This window comes from Anastrepha obliqua, chromosome 1 (genome assembly GCF_027943255.1).
Source record: "Anastrepha obliqua isolate idAnaObli1 chromosome 1, idAnaObli1_1.0, whole genome shotgun sequence".
Classification (NCBI taxonomy): domain Eukaryota; kingdom Metazoa; phylum Arthropoda; class Insecta; order Diptera; family Tephritidae; genus Anastrepha; species Anastrepha obliqua.
This window is the reverse complement of record NC_072892.1, coordinates 80,737,998-80,756,118: the sequence shown is the minus strand read 5'-3', so window position 1 is coordinate 80,756,118 and position 18,121 is coordinate 80,737,998. Positions and strand designations below refer to the sequence as shown.

General features: G+C 35.0%; 1 protein-coding gene across 9 annotated transcripts in view; it reads right to left on the bottom strand.

Moving 5' to 3' along the window:
- Positions 1-18,121, bottom strand: part of LOC129245338 (protein lap4) — a 219,992-nt gene that overhangs the window by 138,946 nt on the left and 62,925 nt on the right. For 8 of the 9 annotated variants that reach the window (XM_054883437.1, XM_054883461.1, XM_054883505.1 and 5 more), the window contains exons 4-9: positions 16,310-16,478; positions 11,727-11,972; positions 11,479-11,646; positions 9,264-9,630; positions 8,741-8,792; positions 7,653-7,727 (exon numbers count right to left, since the gene is read on the bottom strand). In XM_054883437.1, coding sequence (XP_054739412.1) covers positions 7,653-7,727; positions 8,741-8,792; positions 9,264-9,630; positions 11,479-11,646; positions 11,727-11,972; positions 16,310-16,478 — 1,077 coding nt within the window. The remainder of the gene's footprint in view (positions 1-7,652; positions 7,728-8,740; positions 8,793-9,263; positions 9,631-11,478; positions 11,647-11,726; positions 11,973-16,309; positions 16,479-18,121) is intronic. The other variant, XM_054883452.1, reaches the window with a different exon arrangement.

Below are 18,121 nucleotides of genomic sequence, written 5' to 3'. Positions count from 1 at the left end.
TTAGTATTTAGGAATTACGAGTATAAGCTAACAACCTTCGCATTCTCATGCTTTGAGTATTCTCACAAAAAGCCAAAAGTAAACTTCAACTAACTAGACATTAGAAAAATGAAATAACGATTGAGAGAGAACGCGAATTATTGCTGTAAACAATTGTACTTACGAGTACTATTGTAAATAACAACGGGAAGATGTTACTGATAAATACCAATAACGTCAACGCAAAGGCTAAATTGTGTGCTTGTAGCATGAAAAATCATTCAGTAATAGAAACAACTAAGTATACGAGTTTCAAAAGAGGGAATATCTGTGGGGATTTAAAAAAAAAAAGAAAAAGCAGAACGTCAAATGTTAAATACAATGAATAACTCGTAGTGTAATCTATTTCATATGAAGTTTAACAATTTGTTGAATTTATGATCTTGAAATTTCTCTAATCTAATAAATGTTAAGCAGGTTGCGATAAAAACTTTGTTGCTCAATATTATGACTTATCACTCCTCAATCAAATTTCAGTAAGTCCATAAGTAATCGATGCGTAATTCAATGCCCAAGATAAGAAATGTTCAACTAGACCTTCAGCAATTTACAATAAATTCTTTTTCTGGTAATTACTAAATATGATTCATCGTATTTCAAAATTTCTTTATCTGGAATTCCATTCAAAAAGGTCTCTAAAGACATTTTTGTACAAAAAGTGACGCAACGTAAACAGTTAACTAATTCTACAAATGTACAAGAAAAATAGAAAAGAGTCCTCCTCTCAAGCATGGAATCTCAGCAACTCTCACATATCGGTGTATCTGTTAGCTGGCTCCAATTCCCGTTCCTAGTCTGAGTAAGATAGTTTTAATGCGAACAAATACTAAGAGCGTAAGGCAGTTTGCAACCCTCCCTGTAGCGGAATCAAATCCGAAAATTGAAAATAATTGCCAATGGGAACATAAAATTAAGTCTAAATATCAGGTCAGTCCATAAGTTCGTGCGTTTTTTAAAGGTGGTTTTAAAATTAATAAATAAGATGTTTAAAGTATTTATTAATCAATAATATATTTTCCGTCATTATTTACAATGTCATTATTTACAAAATACGCTCGATATCTCTTTTTATAGCTTCTTTTGAGGAGTAGTTCTTGTTACTCATATGGGATTGAGGTCCACGGAAAAGGTGATAATCACAAGGTGCAATATCCGGAGAGTATGGTGAGTGGATGCGGCATTAGCTCCCATCCGAGCTCGTTCAGCTTGCCTCATATTGGCCTTACGGTATGAGGTCTTGCGTTGTCGTGGTGAAACCAAACTTTGCGTATATTCACTAAAGACGGTCGATTTTTGTTAAGTGCCTCATTCAGGTTTGATAGCTGATGGGAATAATAATCAGCAGTTATCGTCTGGTGTGATTCCAGAAGTTCATAATAAACAATACCGGCCATAACCCACCAAATAGACAGGAGGAGAATCCTCTTGGGCTAAAGGCCATCTCTAGGGGTTGGTTCTGGTGTTTCATCTTTATCTAACCATTGGCGTTTTCGAACAGGATTATTGTAAAGGACCTATTTTTCATCACCAGTAACGATATGGTTCAAAAAACTTTCATGCACGCTGCAGCAGCTGGGAACACACATTCACTCTCTGCTGAAGGTTGGCGACGGAAAGTCTATGCGGAACCCATTTTCCCAGCTTTGAAACCTTTCCCACTGAACCAGGTGCCTGTGAACTGTTCCATGCGATGAATTTAACCTCTGAGCTGTCATATCGCCTGTCAAATTTGGGTCAGCTTCCACGATTTCGAGGAAGGCGTCGGAGTTAAAGACTTCAGGACGACCAGCACGCGGGGCATCCTCCAGGTCGCACTTACCACTTTGGAACTTTGAAAACCACTTTTGCGCAGTCCTCACACTCACGGTATCCTCTCCATGAACAGTGTTTATTTCTGCAGCAGCAGTTGTTGCATTTTTACCACTTTTATAAAAAAAAATACAAAATATGCCTCTTATACGCGTTCGAAGATACCATTTTATTTTTTAACAACACGTGATTAAAATCACTTCTTGAATGCAAAATATATCAAAGAAAATATAAATAGTTCCGTTATATTCCGCGAATAATTTTTTGTATGCAAAAATCGTACAAAAGTGAAATTATGGGTAAAATACGCACGAACTTATGGACTGACCTGATATCTTACAGCATTTAGTGTAAAAAGCAAGTTTGCTAGAAGAACTTAAGCAAACCACTCTTTATTCAAACCATTTATTCCATACTAATATTAACATTTATTGTGGATTTTCACCCATGTGTTGTGAATTGGAAGTTCTCGAAAAATCAGCAGAAGGGCTCTAAGGTGGAGCAAATGTCGACAAGAACGAAGAAAAACAACCAATCATACAAAACCTCGTATGATGATAGATTACAAGGTTTGGCCATCCGAAGCAACGTTTTGAGAGTAACTTCGGCTGCGACGTCATATAAGGATCATAGATTTACCATATTTGGTCATTAGCTATGGTGAAAAACTAAATTGTGCGAGTAACTTCGGCTGTCACGTTACATGATCGGCAACCGATTTCTAACCGCTTGTTTCACACATATTCATACACTTCTGTACAATGTTTGGGCATATCGTACAAAATTTAGAACTCTGAATTCTAAGTTTTTTGTTATACAATAAAATATTATATAATTTTATAAAAAATTGATTAAACAAATTTACTATGAAACATATTGCGAATTTTGTAAAAAGACGAGCTGACTTAAGGGGGGAAGCTGGTCTAGAGCGCAAAAAATGGGCATATTTTATGAATTTATTTTGACTCAACAAAGGAATCAATCGAAAATCTGTGAAATAGGTTTAATAATATAGCTTTCATGGTACAAATACAAAATTTTTCGTCTGAATTAATTTCAAAATGGCCGCTGTCCAGCAGTTCTCCTAAGGCGCCTTTTTTTCTAGTGGGTCCATTGCCGAAGACGTAAACTCCTTAATTTTTGTCCTGGATCAAAAAATAAAATTTTTTTAGTTTCTATATAACAACAGAAAGAGACGTACGTAGGATTTTTTCGATATTTTGTTTTTTTCGCGAAATGGTGCACGTTTGAACAAAAAGTTACAATTTTCACTATAAAGAACAACATAAAATTGTTGATTAAAAAAAAAACTATGTAATATAAATAAAAAATCCTACGTACGTTTCCGGAGAAAGGTATTTCGAATGTATTGTCAAAATTTCGTAAGAATCGGTAAAGATTTGTTCGAGTTATGTCTTCGGCCAGTTTAAAAAAAGTGATTTCGAGAAAAACGCGTTTAAAGTTGTAAGTAGCGTTCGGGGCATACCTGCGAGGCACTGCCGTCGAATGAAAAATTTGGGCATTTAGACATTTTTGCTGGCATCCCTCATTTGGTATATTATTTCTAAGACCCTAAAGCACCTTTTAAGACAAAAAAAAAATTTTCGATTTTTTCAAAATTCTAGACCAGCTTCCCCCCTTAATTATATTAGACAAGTGTAGCTTCTTTTAAAATTTGGACGCTTTTCTTAGACTAAACTTTTATGTAGAATCCAAATCCACCTTAATGTAGAAATATGTAATTGGCGCGTATATCCTTTGTTGGACGTCTGGTCGAACCCCTCCTACAATTTGTGGTATAGGTCTTGATGTTGTTCCACAAAAAAATCAAAAACCAGATCAAACGTTTCTTGCCACTCACTGCATGTCCACCCCTTTGGAATCTTGGGGTAGAATGAGAATAGAGTAAACTAGTAACTAGCGTAAGGCTTTACAAGATTTTAAATAATTGCTCAAATAAGTAAATTAATTAGTTAGAGCCACCTCAAGTGAATCTTTCTTAAACGAGAATCTACTGCAAGCCATCATATAATCTTAACACGTTTTACTTATGTACGTTACTTTTACGTGTTAATTAAGTCAAATCAGTATCGGCACTTTGTTAATTGCTTTTTATAAATATAGATGTTTCAAGTTTTTTAATTCCATTTTGAAGACTTTTACATCGATTTAACCCTAAAATCATAAAATGTCTTTGTAATACGTTAACATAAGTTACAGAGCACGTATCTGGCAGTATAAATTTTTTTCTTTTGCTTTTTTATTTTCACTATTTTTTTTAATATAGTTCCTTCTGCAGCAAATATTATATGAACCAATTCATTATTTCAAACTGTTTATAAGGTTTAGAAAAAGTCGATAAATTTTCGTAAAAAATTTAAACTTTTTAATCAGCATTAAAAAAAAAAACTAATGTGGTACGCATTTCATTCCATTCAAATTTAGTATATGGTAATAAAGTGCAAGTGGCTCAAAACTCTCATAAATTTTTGATAATTTTTTTCTCTGGCGGTGTTGTGTTCTTTCTCCAAATAAGAAGCCCTGCCGAACACACAAAGCGTTAGCAAGTGAAAAAAATGGTTATTTCAGGGTGAACGATCTGAAGTGTTACCAACTTCACACTGCTTGTATCTGTAAAACAGTTTATGACATCAACGTCAAAATTGTTCTAATGAAATATATATTTTATAAGCCATCAAAAAACATTTTTTCTGTGATGGAATTCAAACGTAATAGTGTAATTGCGTTATATTTGGCTGGAAAATCACAACCAGCCTTTGTTTGTGAGCTCAGTCACCTCAAAGTGAATAAAATGTTTGTGTATCGCACTATAAAACGTTACAATGATACTGGTAGCATTGCAAAACGCTATGGAGGTGGACCAAAAAAAACCGCAACAACGCCAGCAAGGGTTCGGAAAGTGAAGGCTCGACTTGAACGAAACTCACGTCGAAGTGGAAGAAAAATGGCCAAAGAACTGAAAATATCGCAAGACAGCATTCGACGCATATTGGAAAATGAGCTCAAGGTCAAGGCTTACAAGTTCCAAAAAGCACACGATCTTTCACCTCAGCAAAAAAAAGTTCGGTGCGAAAGAGCAAAGGAGTTGTTGCGCTTGCACGAACGTGGCGGATTTCCTAACATTGTGTTTTCTGATGAAAAAAATTTCCCAATTGAGCAGTTTATAAACACTCAAAACGATCGTGTTTACTTGAACGAACGCTCATACGAGAATTTGAGCCTACGTATGGCCACTCGATGCAATTTCCAATCGCAAGTAAACGTTTGGGCCGCAGTGATGGACGCTCTCCAATCGTTTTTATCGAGCCTGGTGTCAAAATGAATGCGACTTATTATCGGGAAAATGTTTTAGAAGCTGCTTTAGAGCCGTGGACCTGCAAACATTTCGGTCGTAGACCATGGACGTTGCAAAAGGACTCGGCACCGTCTCATAAAGCTCGTGTGAACGAAGAATGGTTAAAAAATCATGTCCCACACCTCATTTCGTCCACACAATGGCTTTCGAATTTGCCAGACACAAATCCGATGGACTATTCCATCTAGTCCATTTTGGAGAGCAAGGTGAGGACTAAAAAATTTGCCAGTATGGATGCGCTGAAAAAAGCGATTATACGAGAATGGGCCAAAATACCTCAAGATCACATTCGTGCAGCATGCAACTCATTTTTTGACCGTTTGAAGGCTATAGTCAAGGCAAAAGGAGGTCATATCGAGCTAAAGTGAATATATGTTAAAATTGTAATCATTTTTGAACAATTTTGTCATTGAAATCAATAAAAACTAATTTCACACAAAAAAGTTATGGTGATTTGAAAAGCTAACACTTCATATCGTTCACCCTGTATATTTATTATTTATAAATAGTGTATATGTAAAGTTATGTATCTTGTGATCCTAGGGTTAAGACAATTGTAACGCTACAAATGCTAGCTAATACATGACAATTAATCAAGGTCGAGGGCAGGGCGACATCAAAATAAACGAGTCTTTACTTTAACAAAATTATTTCCATGGTTGCATTTTTTTTTTTTTCTTTACATAAATGTACATTTAATTACAACGTTGACGTAATTAATATGGGTTCCACGATGTCTCCGCTGTTTTGTGCTATTTTTGTTTATTTTTTATATTCTATTTTTGTACATTTTACATACGAGTATTACGTTTTTTTACTATTTTGTTAAAATGCAACCAAAATCATTCATGAGTCAAAAATCTAAACTTATTCTACACAAGACCGGTTGGGCAACGCCCTTTTTCAACAACACTTACGTCACCTACAAAGAGGTTGGAACTCTAAACACAATGGCACATAGATTAGCATTTAAGTCAGGTTTAACTGTATAAAAATATTTATATGAATAGGAAAAGTAGATTAAAGTAGCATATCATCACGCAGCTGGTTAATTGGCACAAATTTGGTTTAGATGGTAGCAGTGTTAATAGTGTACGTGTATACATATATATTATAACATAATTATTACAACTTATAAATGGTTACAAACTCTTAATAAGCAAGAGTACTAAACGTCAAGAACGCAAATTAAAAATATGTAAGGTTAACTTATGGCTCTACTATGCAAATGTACCCATAATAGGTAGTCCAGTAGGAAACCGTTTCCTGTCTATTGAATATGCAAATACATGTGCATATATAATACACAACAAGTTTTAGTAAAGAAGAAGCCTATCTAAATATTTAAGTATAGTTCACTTAGAAACAAATGCAGTATTTATTGTTGATCAACCAATTTATCAAAAGTTTCTCAATATTTGCATGTGTGCAGAGAGATTTCTTGTAATTAAAGATTGAACGAGCGAATTCTAATCAACATCGAACTATTATATATTATGTACATTGATAAAATCAGAAAGGACGAGCGTGCTGCATTTCACACGAAAAAGTTCTGCTAACGCAGGCCTTTATTACAACCCTGTTCTTTTATAACAAAAGACAATTACATATATTTGAACCGGTATCAAAAGAGAACTTCAGGTTATAATACTAAAAGTTATAATCCTGAAGTTATCTTCTCATTCCCTTTTTCGAAAACCCAGACAAAAAAATTAAAATTTTATAAAACATTGTTTTTTTTTCATTTTATCCTAAAAAGTTAAAGAAAAAAATTGTTTAAATATTAATACCCAAATATCGGCACCAAATATGGTACCAAAATATATACTCGGTGAGAGATTGACTCAACATAGAGTGACCTTTCAACCGCGCCAGACCTAAAGCACAGCGGAGGTTTCAGTATGATCAATGCATGAATTAAGGTCGACGGCGGCTGGTATAAAAGTAGAATGCACTGGAGGCTGAACATAGGGATACATATTTTTTATAGTAATTGAATATTCTTAGGTGGTTATAGTTATTAACAGGGTTATGCTTTATTTACTTGTACTTTCAAATGAGGCTACAACACATAATCCTACTTGAATAAATTGTAAGTATTTTAAGTAAAATATTAGTTTGCCTACTGGACAATCGTAATTTAGTTTTTTATTATCATTAGATATTGTTGATAAATATTAATACTATTTATGCAATTATGAAATATATACATACATACATACATACATATTTAAAGAAGCGGTAAAACAAAAGATATGTATGAGTATGTATGCATAAGAATACATTTACATATTCGATTTGTCTTTCTAATGCAAATGCGGTTAATAGAAACACAACTTCACAACTAGTCAGATTTTCTTTTAAAATGAGGCTAAGGTCGGCAAAATAGAAACAAACAATATGAACAAATTAAGCAATGGCGGCAAACCTTTTTGTTGATAGACGTGGAATTCCGACGAATCGAATTTTTCGCTCGATCTATAGAGTTGACACGGTGGGTAATCTTTGAACACAAACGAATATTTTATTTTTTCAAGTATACGTGTGAATGTGTGTATGTGTGCGTACATATGTTTCAAAATAATAATCATCATACGATACGCACTGATTGTAAGCAGTAAAATAGCGATTACATAAATTATTAGAAAAGTAAATATATTTTTAAAAATTCTTTTTCATGACAAGCCAACTTATTTTGGCGAAAAATGTATTATCAAATTCTTATCAAACCCAACAAATAGGTCTAAAAATTTTTTTCTGTTCCGTATGTTTAGAATAAAATGTGCGGAATAATGTAGCTTACAAAACTCGATGTGTTTGCCTAATATTTCATTTTGGGTATGTGTGTTTTGTTTTAATAAAATATGCGCGATTGTGTTAACGAAAATTTACTTATTGCATATCTTGGGTGAGGCCCAAATAATTTGATTACAATGCTTATCATTAAAGATACGGCAGACTCGACCGATTCGCAAACTAACTATGTTATCTTCGCGCCATGCTTATACATATACGTATGTATGTATATATATAAATATATGCAGACTTTGTAAAATATATACATACATGCACACTGTATGAACATACGTATCGTAACAAAGCAGGCGGAAAGTAAGGTAACAAAACCATCAAACACAGATAATACCTACGAGCGCGCCATGGCGACTAAAACAGCTGAAGGGTTAAATGAAAAGCATTCATTTCTGCCGCCAGAGCGAAAAACTTCTGTCCATATGTACAACTAACATTTAAGTTAACAACTTAAAATTCTTCAAGTCCCTTTTTAGTCAGACTTAAATGGAGGAAATGTAAATAAGAATAATCTATGGTCTTGTACATTTGTTGCCACTTTTAAAAACATTCATGCCATGGTGACGTCGTTCACAAACATATATGTATGTACATACATACACACGCATACGTAGATAATTTCCACAGAAAGCGGTCAACTAATAATATTGTAAATGTATTGTAAACTTAGAATTTTGTATACAAAAAAATTATTTCGAAACTCACCTGGTGTAATTGGTTGATATTCTTGTTGTGGCAGTAGGAAGCATGTCAGTACCTAAGCAGATCAACCGAACAAATAAACAAAAATAAGAACAAAAAACACAATTATTAGTTACTCATTTCAAAATGCACAACAGGGAATTCAAAACTCCACACAAAATACACAGGCAAAATCTAAACCAAATCAAAAGCAATACACAAATCCTGTATATTATATTCATACATACATACATACATACATATTATTTAATATCAACATACATATTATATGTTCATATATACATCCCCTCAAACTTGTCTGTACGTATGTATGTAGATAAGGCTGCATCGAAAGTAACTCTTCACATAATTGCGAATGGCACGCGCATGCACTAACAAAATACGACGTAATCAACAAACGTTTACCCGCCCTTCTCTTTTCGTTTACCAAAACATTGAGTTTTGCGCACTCTCCTTTTCCATTTATCCGTCATTTTACTCTGCTTGTGTACTTTAGCTTAGAGCGAACACTCCAACGTACACTCACCTGTTCACCTGTTGCCTCGTCTGTGTCTGGCTGGAACGTCAGTAGCGGCTGTGCTTGATTTTCAGATAACCAAACAGCTTTCAGCTGCAAATTAACCAGTGTATACGGCAAGTACTGCAACTGATTGCCCGACACGTCCAGCACGTGCAACACCGAACAGTTTCCCAACTCTGGTGGTAGTTTCTTTAGTTTGTTATCTCGCAAACTCAAAACGCCCAAATTTGCACAATTTCCGATCTCGATGGGCAGGTATTCAAGCGCGTTGCGATCCACATTCAAGTTGCTCAATTTTGTCATTTGGCCAATCGATGCAGGCAATTCTGATAAGAAGTTTTCGGTCAATATCAGCTCTTGCATATTTTCACAACTACAAAAAGAAACAAATACAGTTGGAGTAAAAAATATTACAAACAATAAAATGTTGTTAAACAAATCGATGGCAGTAAGATAACGACGTTTAATTAAAAAGTATTCGTCAATGTGATGTCAATAAGACCGTGTTCACACAGGGAAACGTTTGTTGCTTCAACTTGCTTGCAAATTCTCTTTTGGCGTTGTCCGCGTCGATTACACAGGGCAACTCTGTTGCTTGCAATTATTTTAAGCAGTCATTAGTAGTGTCAAACCGTAGCCATAGCAATTAGCTATTCTGATTAAACATATGGGCATTACTGTAGAGGACTATATGGTCCGCACCATAGCGCCATAACCATAAGCAGCTGTAAAATACTTGACATTTGTTTTAATATTTGCGATAAAAATTTGACTTAGTGGAAAATGATTAGTGATCTTATGCCAAAATGCAAATGTTGTGATTAATTCTACTTCAATATCAGCAGTTTATGGGTATGGCATGACTAATCAAAACAAGCTGTAAACTGCGGTTACGGCTATGACGTTATAGCTACGGCACCACTAATTGCAGTTGTAGTTTTTAGTTATAGTTAATAACATTGAATAAAAAAAATTAAAACACAATGCGAGTTGTCCGAGCACGAGCAACTCAGTGGCTTCCCTCGTCTCCGGGCAAAAGCTGCCCTGTGTGAAGACGGTCTAAGTAGCATCAATAAATTTAAACATAATGTAAGCAAACAAATGATTTTCGGTTGAATATCAACTTAAGTATCGATATCAGTACTTTTTTTTAGCTTATAGTGTAATTTTTCTAGACGTTACCTTAGCTTAAATTAAAGAACTTAAAAATGTTTACTTAAGCTGTTAAATCTGCTGGCATATGCATCCTTATGCGGCATAATAAGGGCACGCGATTTTGCACAGGTTTTTCTTCTCCGTTTCATTAAGCCCGATAGATAAATTCTTCAAACCAAAAGTTTTCCTTACCTCCGATAACTTAATTCTAACTCTAAAGCTAGCCTTCTGCTCTCCCTCAGCTAAACATTACTTTCAACCCTTGATGACAGTTCGACGGCGTCTATCTCAATTTGAGGTGCAATGCTTCCGATGCAAAATAAGTTCGGCTTTTTTAATATGTTTAATGAAATGCTTTATTTCTTGTATATGTATATTTATTATGGGATTTTTTATATTCATTTTTAGCTTAAAGATTAAATAAGCGAAAAATACCCTTATTATGGTAAATTTAAGCTTAAAAGCGAAGAAGTTCCGCTAGGACTCAAAATGCACATCTAGCATTCATAATTAACCTGACCTAATAACTTTACAACATACTGCACGTGTAGTTTCTAAGGATGCCACCTCAAATCAATTTATGCACGAAATTCATATCACATACAAATTTTCGAAGATTTTTAAAATTAAAAATAAATTGATAATATGGTAGCACGGTTCTCTCTAAATTTACAGAAACTTATGTATTTAAAATCAACAGCTCTAAGTTTCTTAAGACTGGAGTAATCACTTATACGTGGTGAACATTTCTCAGATTGCTGTAAAGTATTTTAAGTTACGTTTAAGTCTAAAGTAATTACACTATTAATTTTTAACCTAGTGCTATTATTATCAAAAACGAAAAAAAAAATCAATTGCCACCAAAATGCTCTTCGCAAAGCGATCAACAAGAGGATTAGCTATGGTATTATTGCAATTTTGTTTTGTGTAATGAAGATCGTCCTATACTAGGCGATTGTGAACTTTTCACAAAACAACATGAATCAACTAGCACTTGTTGCTTGCCACCGTTACTCGCTAAAAGTAATCAAACACTTTTACCAGATTCAGAAATGCGAATACTTACGATCCTATGGTTGGATTTAACTTTTGTAGGCGATTTTGATCCAGCTTGAGAATTGTCAGTCGACTTAATTTTGCAATTCCATCGGGTAGAGATTCAAGTAAATTTTGTGCTAAATCCAAATCGGTTAAATTTTCGAGGCCACCGATTTCGTTTGGTAATTTCTCGAGCCTACAATAAAAGTATTATTGTTAGTGGTAAAAATGTATTTTAAATAGGAAGACAGACAAATGATAAGAAAGAGAACTTACCGATTTTCAGAAACATCCAGATATGTCAAATTGGTTAGTAATCCGATCTCAGGTGGCAGTCTTTCTAACTGGTTGTGGTCTAGCCAAAGCTCATGTAAGCCGGGCAAGTAACCCAAATATGGTGGTAGCTCTTCGATTTCATTGTCGCCCAAATCTAATCGTTTTAGCTTAGTCAGTTGTCGTATCGATTCGGGCAAATGTTTTAATAGGTTCTCCCGCAACTCCAATGATTCCAATTGTGATAAGCTAGAATTTGAATAATATTGCATCAGTTTCAGTTTTTTCGGATTTTTTTTTTATAATAACCAAAAGGCAGAAGAAAAAATTCAATGTGAGCGAAATATCTGGCGAATGCACCTTAACATTTGTGTACAAAATTCTTTCATCAATATCCTATTAATATTATAAATGCGAAAGTTTATTTGTTTACGTCTGAACGGATTTGCAAGAAGTTTTGCAGGCTGATAGTTAATGACCTGGATTGAAAAATATGATAGTTTTTTAAGAGACTTGCTACCTGTCAACAAATTTTAACTAAATTAATAAGTTCAATCAAATATTACAATACAGGTGACAAATGTAAACCCTTTTTCAGAGAGCTTAATTTAGAAATTATTTTTGAAGAGGATTATCTCCTGTTTAAAAATTAATTTCAAGTCAAATTAATAAAATAAATGAAATAAGCCAATATGGTTGTCAAAGAAAAAATGGTTTGAAAAACATTAATTTCGAATATTGAAAGTTTAAAAACTTTAGTTCGTTAAAATGTATAATGAGTAATAATTAATTAAAAGAAATAAAGAAACTAAAAAAAATGATAAAGCTTATTTTGGAAAATATTTCTGCAGAGGTTGCCACCTGTTTGATGTGGAATTTCAAGAAAAATTAATAAAATATATTACACACATAACAATATTGGTGTCAATCAAAAGAGGTTTGAAAAGTCCTAATTTCGGATAGTGAACAGGGTTACCATCTAGTTAAAAAATTTAATTCAATAAAACTAATAATGAGTAATAATCATAATCACAACAATAAGAAACCATTAAAACTTATAAAAGAAATAAAGACAATAAACGAAATGTATGCAAGATTTTTGGAAAATATTTTTGGAGGTTGCCACCTGCTTGAAAAATTAATTTCAAGCAAAATTAATAAAATATATTAAAAATATAACAATATGGGTGTCAAAGAAAACAGGTGTTAAAAGTCTTGATTTCGAATATTGAATATGATTACCATCTATTTAAAAATAAATTAAATAATTAGCAAAATATAATTAAAAAATACAGTGTGCGTGTCAACTGCAAGACATTTAAAAAAGCTTATTTTGGAAAATAGCTTTGAAAATAGGTGTCATCTGTTCGAAAAAATAATTTTAAGTAAAATAAAACATATTAAATATATTACATAAAAACACAGAAATATTTGAAAAGGCCTAATTTATCTCCTGTTTAAAGTTTTAAACTTATATATAATATATATAATTGGCGCGTACACCCTTTTTGAGTGTTTGGCCGAGCTCCTCTTCCTATTTGTGGTGTGCGTCTTGATGTTGTTCCACAAGGAGGGACCTACAGTTTTAAGCCGACTCCGAACGGCAGATATTTTTATGAGGAGTTTTTTTCATGGCAGAAATACACTCGGGGGTTTGCCATTGCCTGCCGAGGGGCGACCGCTATTAGAAAAATGTTTTCCTTAATTTTGGTGTTTCACCGAGGTTCGAACCAACGTTCTCTCTGTGAATACCGAATGGTAATCACGCACCAACCCATTCGGCTACGGCGGCCGCCTTAAGTCTTAAACGTAATAAATTAAAATAAATAAATACATTAGTTAACTAGTAACACACATTTAAAATAATACAGTATGACAGTATTTAAAACCAAGTGAAAGAGCGCTTAGTTTGCAAAATATATTTGAAGATGGTTGTCACTTGTTCAAATTAACCCTATTCAAGCTAATAAATAAGTTAACCGAGATACTATTATAAGCGTATCACGCGCAAGAGGGTTTTAAAATCTTTTTTTTTTTTTAATATATTTTTGAATAGGGATGCCGCGACTCAAAAAAAATAAATTCACTGACCAATAATCCCTTGGCATGTGCTCTAACGAGAAGCCGAAATACGAGAGTGCGAGAAGCTGGTCAATAGGAACAACGCCCGAAAATTATACCAGAAAGTTCGGCGGCTTACGCGTTCTTCTGCAAGAAAAAAGACGGCGATCTAGTGACTGACATCCAGAGTATACTTAAATTATGGAGGGAACACTTCTCGAACCTGTTAAATAGTGACAGACACAGAGGATGTGAAGATCCCGATAACCCAATAGTTGACGACGAAACTGTCGTTCCGCTACCCGACCATGATGAGATGAGAATAGCGATAATGCGTTTAAAGAACAACAAAGCCACGGGCGCCGACGGACTGTCGGCTGAGCGCTTCAAACGTGGCGGCGAGGAGTTGGTAAGGTGCATGCCTGCCGATTGGAATTTAAGTGTGCTCTGCCCAATCCATAAGAAGGATCCTGCAATCTGTGCCAATTACCGCGGGATTAGTCTTCGAAATATCGCCTATAAGGTTCTAGCGAGCGTATTGTGTGAAAGGGTGAAGCCCACCGTCAACCAACTGATTGGACCTTATCGGTGTGGCTTTAGACCTGGAAAGTCTACCATCGACCAAATATTTACAATACGCCACATCTTGGAAAAGACCCACGAAAGGAGAATCCACACACACCATCTTTTCGTCGATTTCAAAGCTGCATTCGACAGTACAGAAAGGAGTAACTTGTATGCCGCGATGTCTGAATTTGGTATTCACACAAAACTAATACGGCTATGCAATATGACGTTGCTCAACACCAGCAGCTGCGTCAGAATTGGGAATGACCTCTCCGAGCCGTTTGATACCAAACGAGGTTTCAGACAGGGTGACTCGCTGTCGTGTGACTTATTTAACCTGATGTTGGAGAGCATCGTAGGAGCCGCAGAACTTAATCGCTCAGGCACAATATTTTATAAGAACGTACAATTGTATCGATATCATCGGCCTTAACAACCGCGCTGTTAGTTCTGCCTTCTCCAAACTAGATAAAGAGGCAAAGCGAATGGGTCTGGTAGTGAACGAGGGCAAAACGAAGTACCTCCTGTCTTCAAACAAACAATCGGCGCACTCGCGTATCGGCACCCACGTCACTGTAGACTGTTAGAATTTCGAGGTTGTAAAAGACTTCGTTTATTTAGGAACCAGCATTAACACCGATAACAATGTCAGCCTTGAAATCCAACGTAGAATCTCTCTTGCCAACAAGTGCTACTTTGGACTAAGTAGGCAACTGAGCAGTAAAGTCCTCTCTAGACGAACAAAACTAATACTCTATAAAGCTCTCATCATGTCCGTCCTAACGTATGGCGCAGAAGCTTGAACGATGACAACATCCGATGAAGCGACGCTTGGACTATTTGAGAGAAAGATTCTGCGTAAGATTTTTGGATCTTTGCACGCTGGCAACGGCGAATAACGCAGGCGATGGAACGATGAGCTGTATGAGCTTTACGACGACATAGACATAACTCAGCGAATAAAGATCCAGCGGCTACGTTGGCTGGGTCATGTCGTCCGAATGGATACAAACGCTCCGGCTCTGAAAGTATTCGATGCGGTACCAGCTGGTGGTAGCAGAGGAAGAGTAAGGCCTCCTCTGCGTTGAAAAGACCAGGTGGAGAAGGACTTGGCTTCACTTGGTGTGCCCGGGCTTTGTTGAACTCGACCAAAATCGCCTAAGCGGTTATCGTGCCAATTAAGAAGAAGAGAAGAAGAAGATGGGTTCTATACAGCTCCCAATTTACACGTAAAGATTGGGGATTATAGTGGGCAAAACATATGTATACATACATATATGTAGGTATTATTGCAATTTTTATGCGTTCAATCTTTGGATTATTTTGTATCGAAAATTTTCTATTTCAAATTCAAAACCTATTCAAAGGTCCTCAGAATTCAAAGTTGTCCATGTATTATTTAAAAAAAAACGACATTTTTGTAATACAAGGTGCCGCAAAATTAATCATCCAATTTGGTTTTAGAATAACTTTTACTAAATAAAGACATTATTTTGAGGGATAGTAAGCTTTATTTTGACCCTTACGCAATCCATTGGTTGTCAGTTTGTTTTATATAGTACAACAGCTGTCTAATTCAGAAGTTTCAAACAAATTTACGCATGACGCCATTTGCAAAAATTATAAACCTTCTGATATGGTGATTAATTTTGAGCCCCTTTGTATGATATTATTGTACAAAAATATATGCTGCTGCAAAATTCAGTACATGATATTATTGTACTGATATTATTGTACATATGTATGTATGATATTATTGTACAAAAATATATGCTGCTGCAAAATTCAGTACACATTCTAATTAACGTGAAAATTCTGAAAAAGTACAATTCCCCATCAATTCAAAAGTGCTGGCACTTAGCCACTTAGGTCAGGAAAATTCTTAAAACGACAACATATTAATTAAGTTACACATTTTTTAGGCACACAACATTTAAAATAACAATAGTTTAACTTACCATCCAAAATCGACTGGCAATGTGGTAAGTGACATATCATTTAAACCTAAAACTGTTAAATTTTTGAGTTGAGAAAATCCTGCAGGTAGTTTTGGAATCGGATTTGAGCTGAAATCAGCAACCTGTAGGCTTTGCAGGTGTTTGATGTCATCAGGAATGTCTGGAATATCTGTAAAAGAGACGCAAAATATATATGTAGGTGAGTAAATGATAAACAAAAGTGGTGATTTATATTAAATGGAGAATTGTAATAGTTCTAATAACTTATTTAATTCATCTAGAGACACTTTTTGTTCCATCTACTTTCATCAAAAATAGGGCAAACCTTTTTCTTTGGGTTAAAACATATTTGTGTTTTAGAACCAACTTCCAACTTGTTTTAACGATGTGCAATTTTATTTCAGCGTCCTATAAACTCCTACATAATTCGTAATTTAATTCACTACTGTGCCTGATTAAGTATGTACATATGTACATATGTACACAAACATTTTTTAGTTTAGCTTACGAATTTGAATTATTTGCGCAAATTATTATATTTTTAGACATTACGATTTAAATGTGTCTGCGTGTCAAAGAACCTGTAATAAATATGACCAAACACAAAAGCATACATACACAAAAGTTTGCAGGTAAGCTCAGAAATATGAGCTTTCACACAATTATGTCGAAATTAAGTCACAAAAAGGCACTAAAAAGGCTTAAGTTATGCCTGTGGTATTACTCGAACACTTTCCAGACCATAGTAACTGTAATACAATAACAACAACAATTTAGTCATCATAAGTATATATACATATCTACAAACAGAAAGCCAAATCAACCGTGACAAATTTAGAGTCAGAATACTTGTTGATCGAAACAATCTGCCTCACGAATTAGTTCCTTTAAACCGATGTCAAATAGAGCGATGAAACATAACGATAATATGCTCGCACCAGACGAACCATTTTTGGTTGACATACTCAATAGTAAGCAACAGAACAACGGACTCACTGAGGATGTTAAAGTTGAAATGGAAATAAGCAGCTGAAGCAGAAAATCGAAAAAAGAGCGTCGTCATCCAACAACAACAACAACAATATTATAATAATAGTAAACGGAGCGCAAACAGTTGAAGCAAATCGATTCCAGATAGCCGCGTCAGCCACGAGAAGGTTGCCACCCACTATCAGCCGGGCTGTGCGCATCGCTTATGCTCACCTACACCTACAAAGCACACAAACCGCCTAAATGCAAACAAGTTGAAACAAGCGACTCGCAATAAAAACAAAATCAGCATCACACAACATCATATCGTAGCCCATATGGAAAGAGGGGAAAACTGGCAGGCAAGCAAACGGTGTTCGAACTCGTATTTACCCGACGGAGAACAACGAACGAATACTATGGTGGCAACGAGAGAGCGAATGGAACATAGTAGCACAGCACAGGAAGATCCTTCACCATTGTTTTTATATTGACCTAGTTTAGGTACTTTCGACATGTCAGTCGCACAACCACATTTCCTTTCCCCGTTTCCTTGTACTTTATTTGGTTTGTTCATTCAGTGGCTGAATCGTTTGTCGTGACTTTGCTGGCTGACAACGGTATTGGTGTTGGTCATGGTGATTGGAACGATAAAGTAGAGGTCGATAATGTTGTGTATGCTAATGACGATGAGTTTAGTCATTATTAAAAAGCAAATGCTGTCATAACGAGTAAAGGAATCATGATGTTTCCTATAAAGACGCCATGTTACAAATATACCATATTATATAAACAAATAATGAAAAACCATATATAGATATAACTATGTTAAAAACATGTATA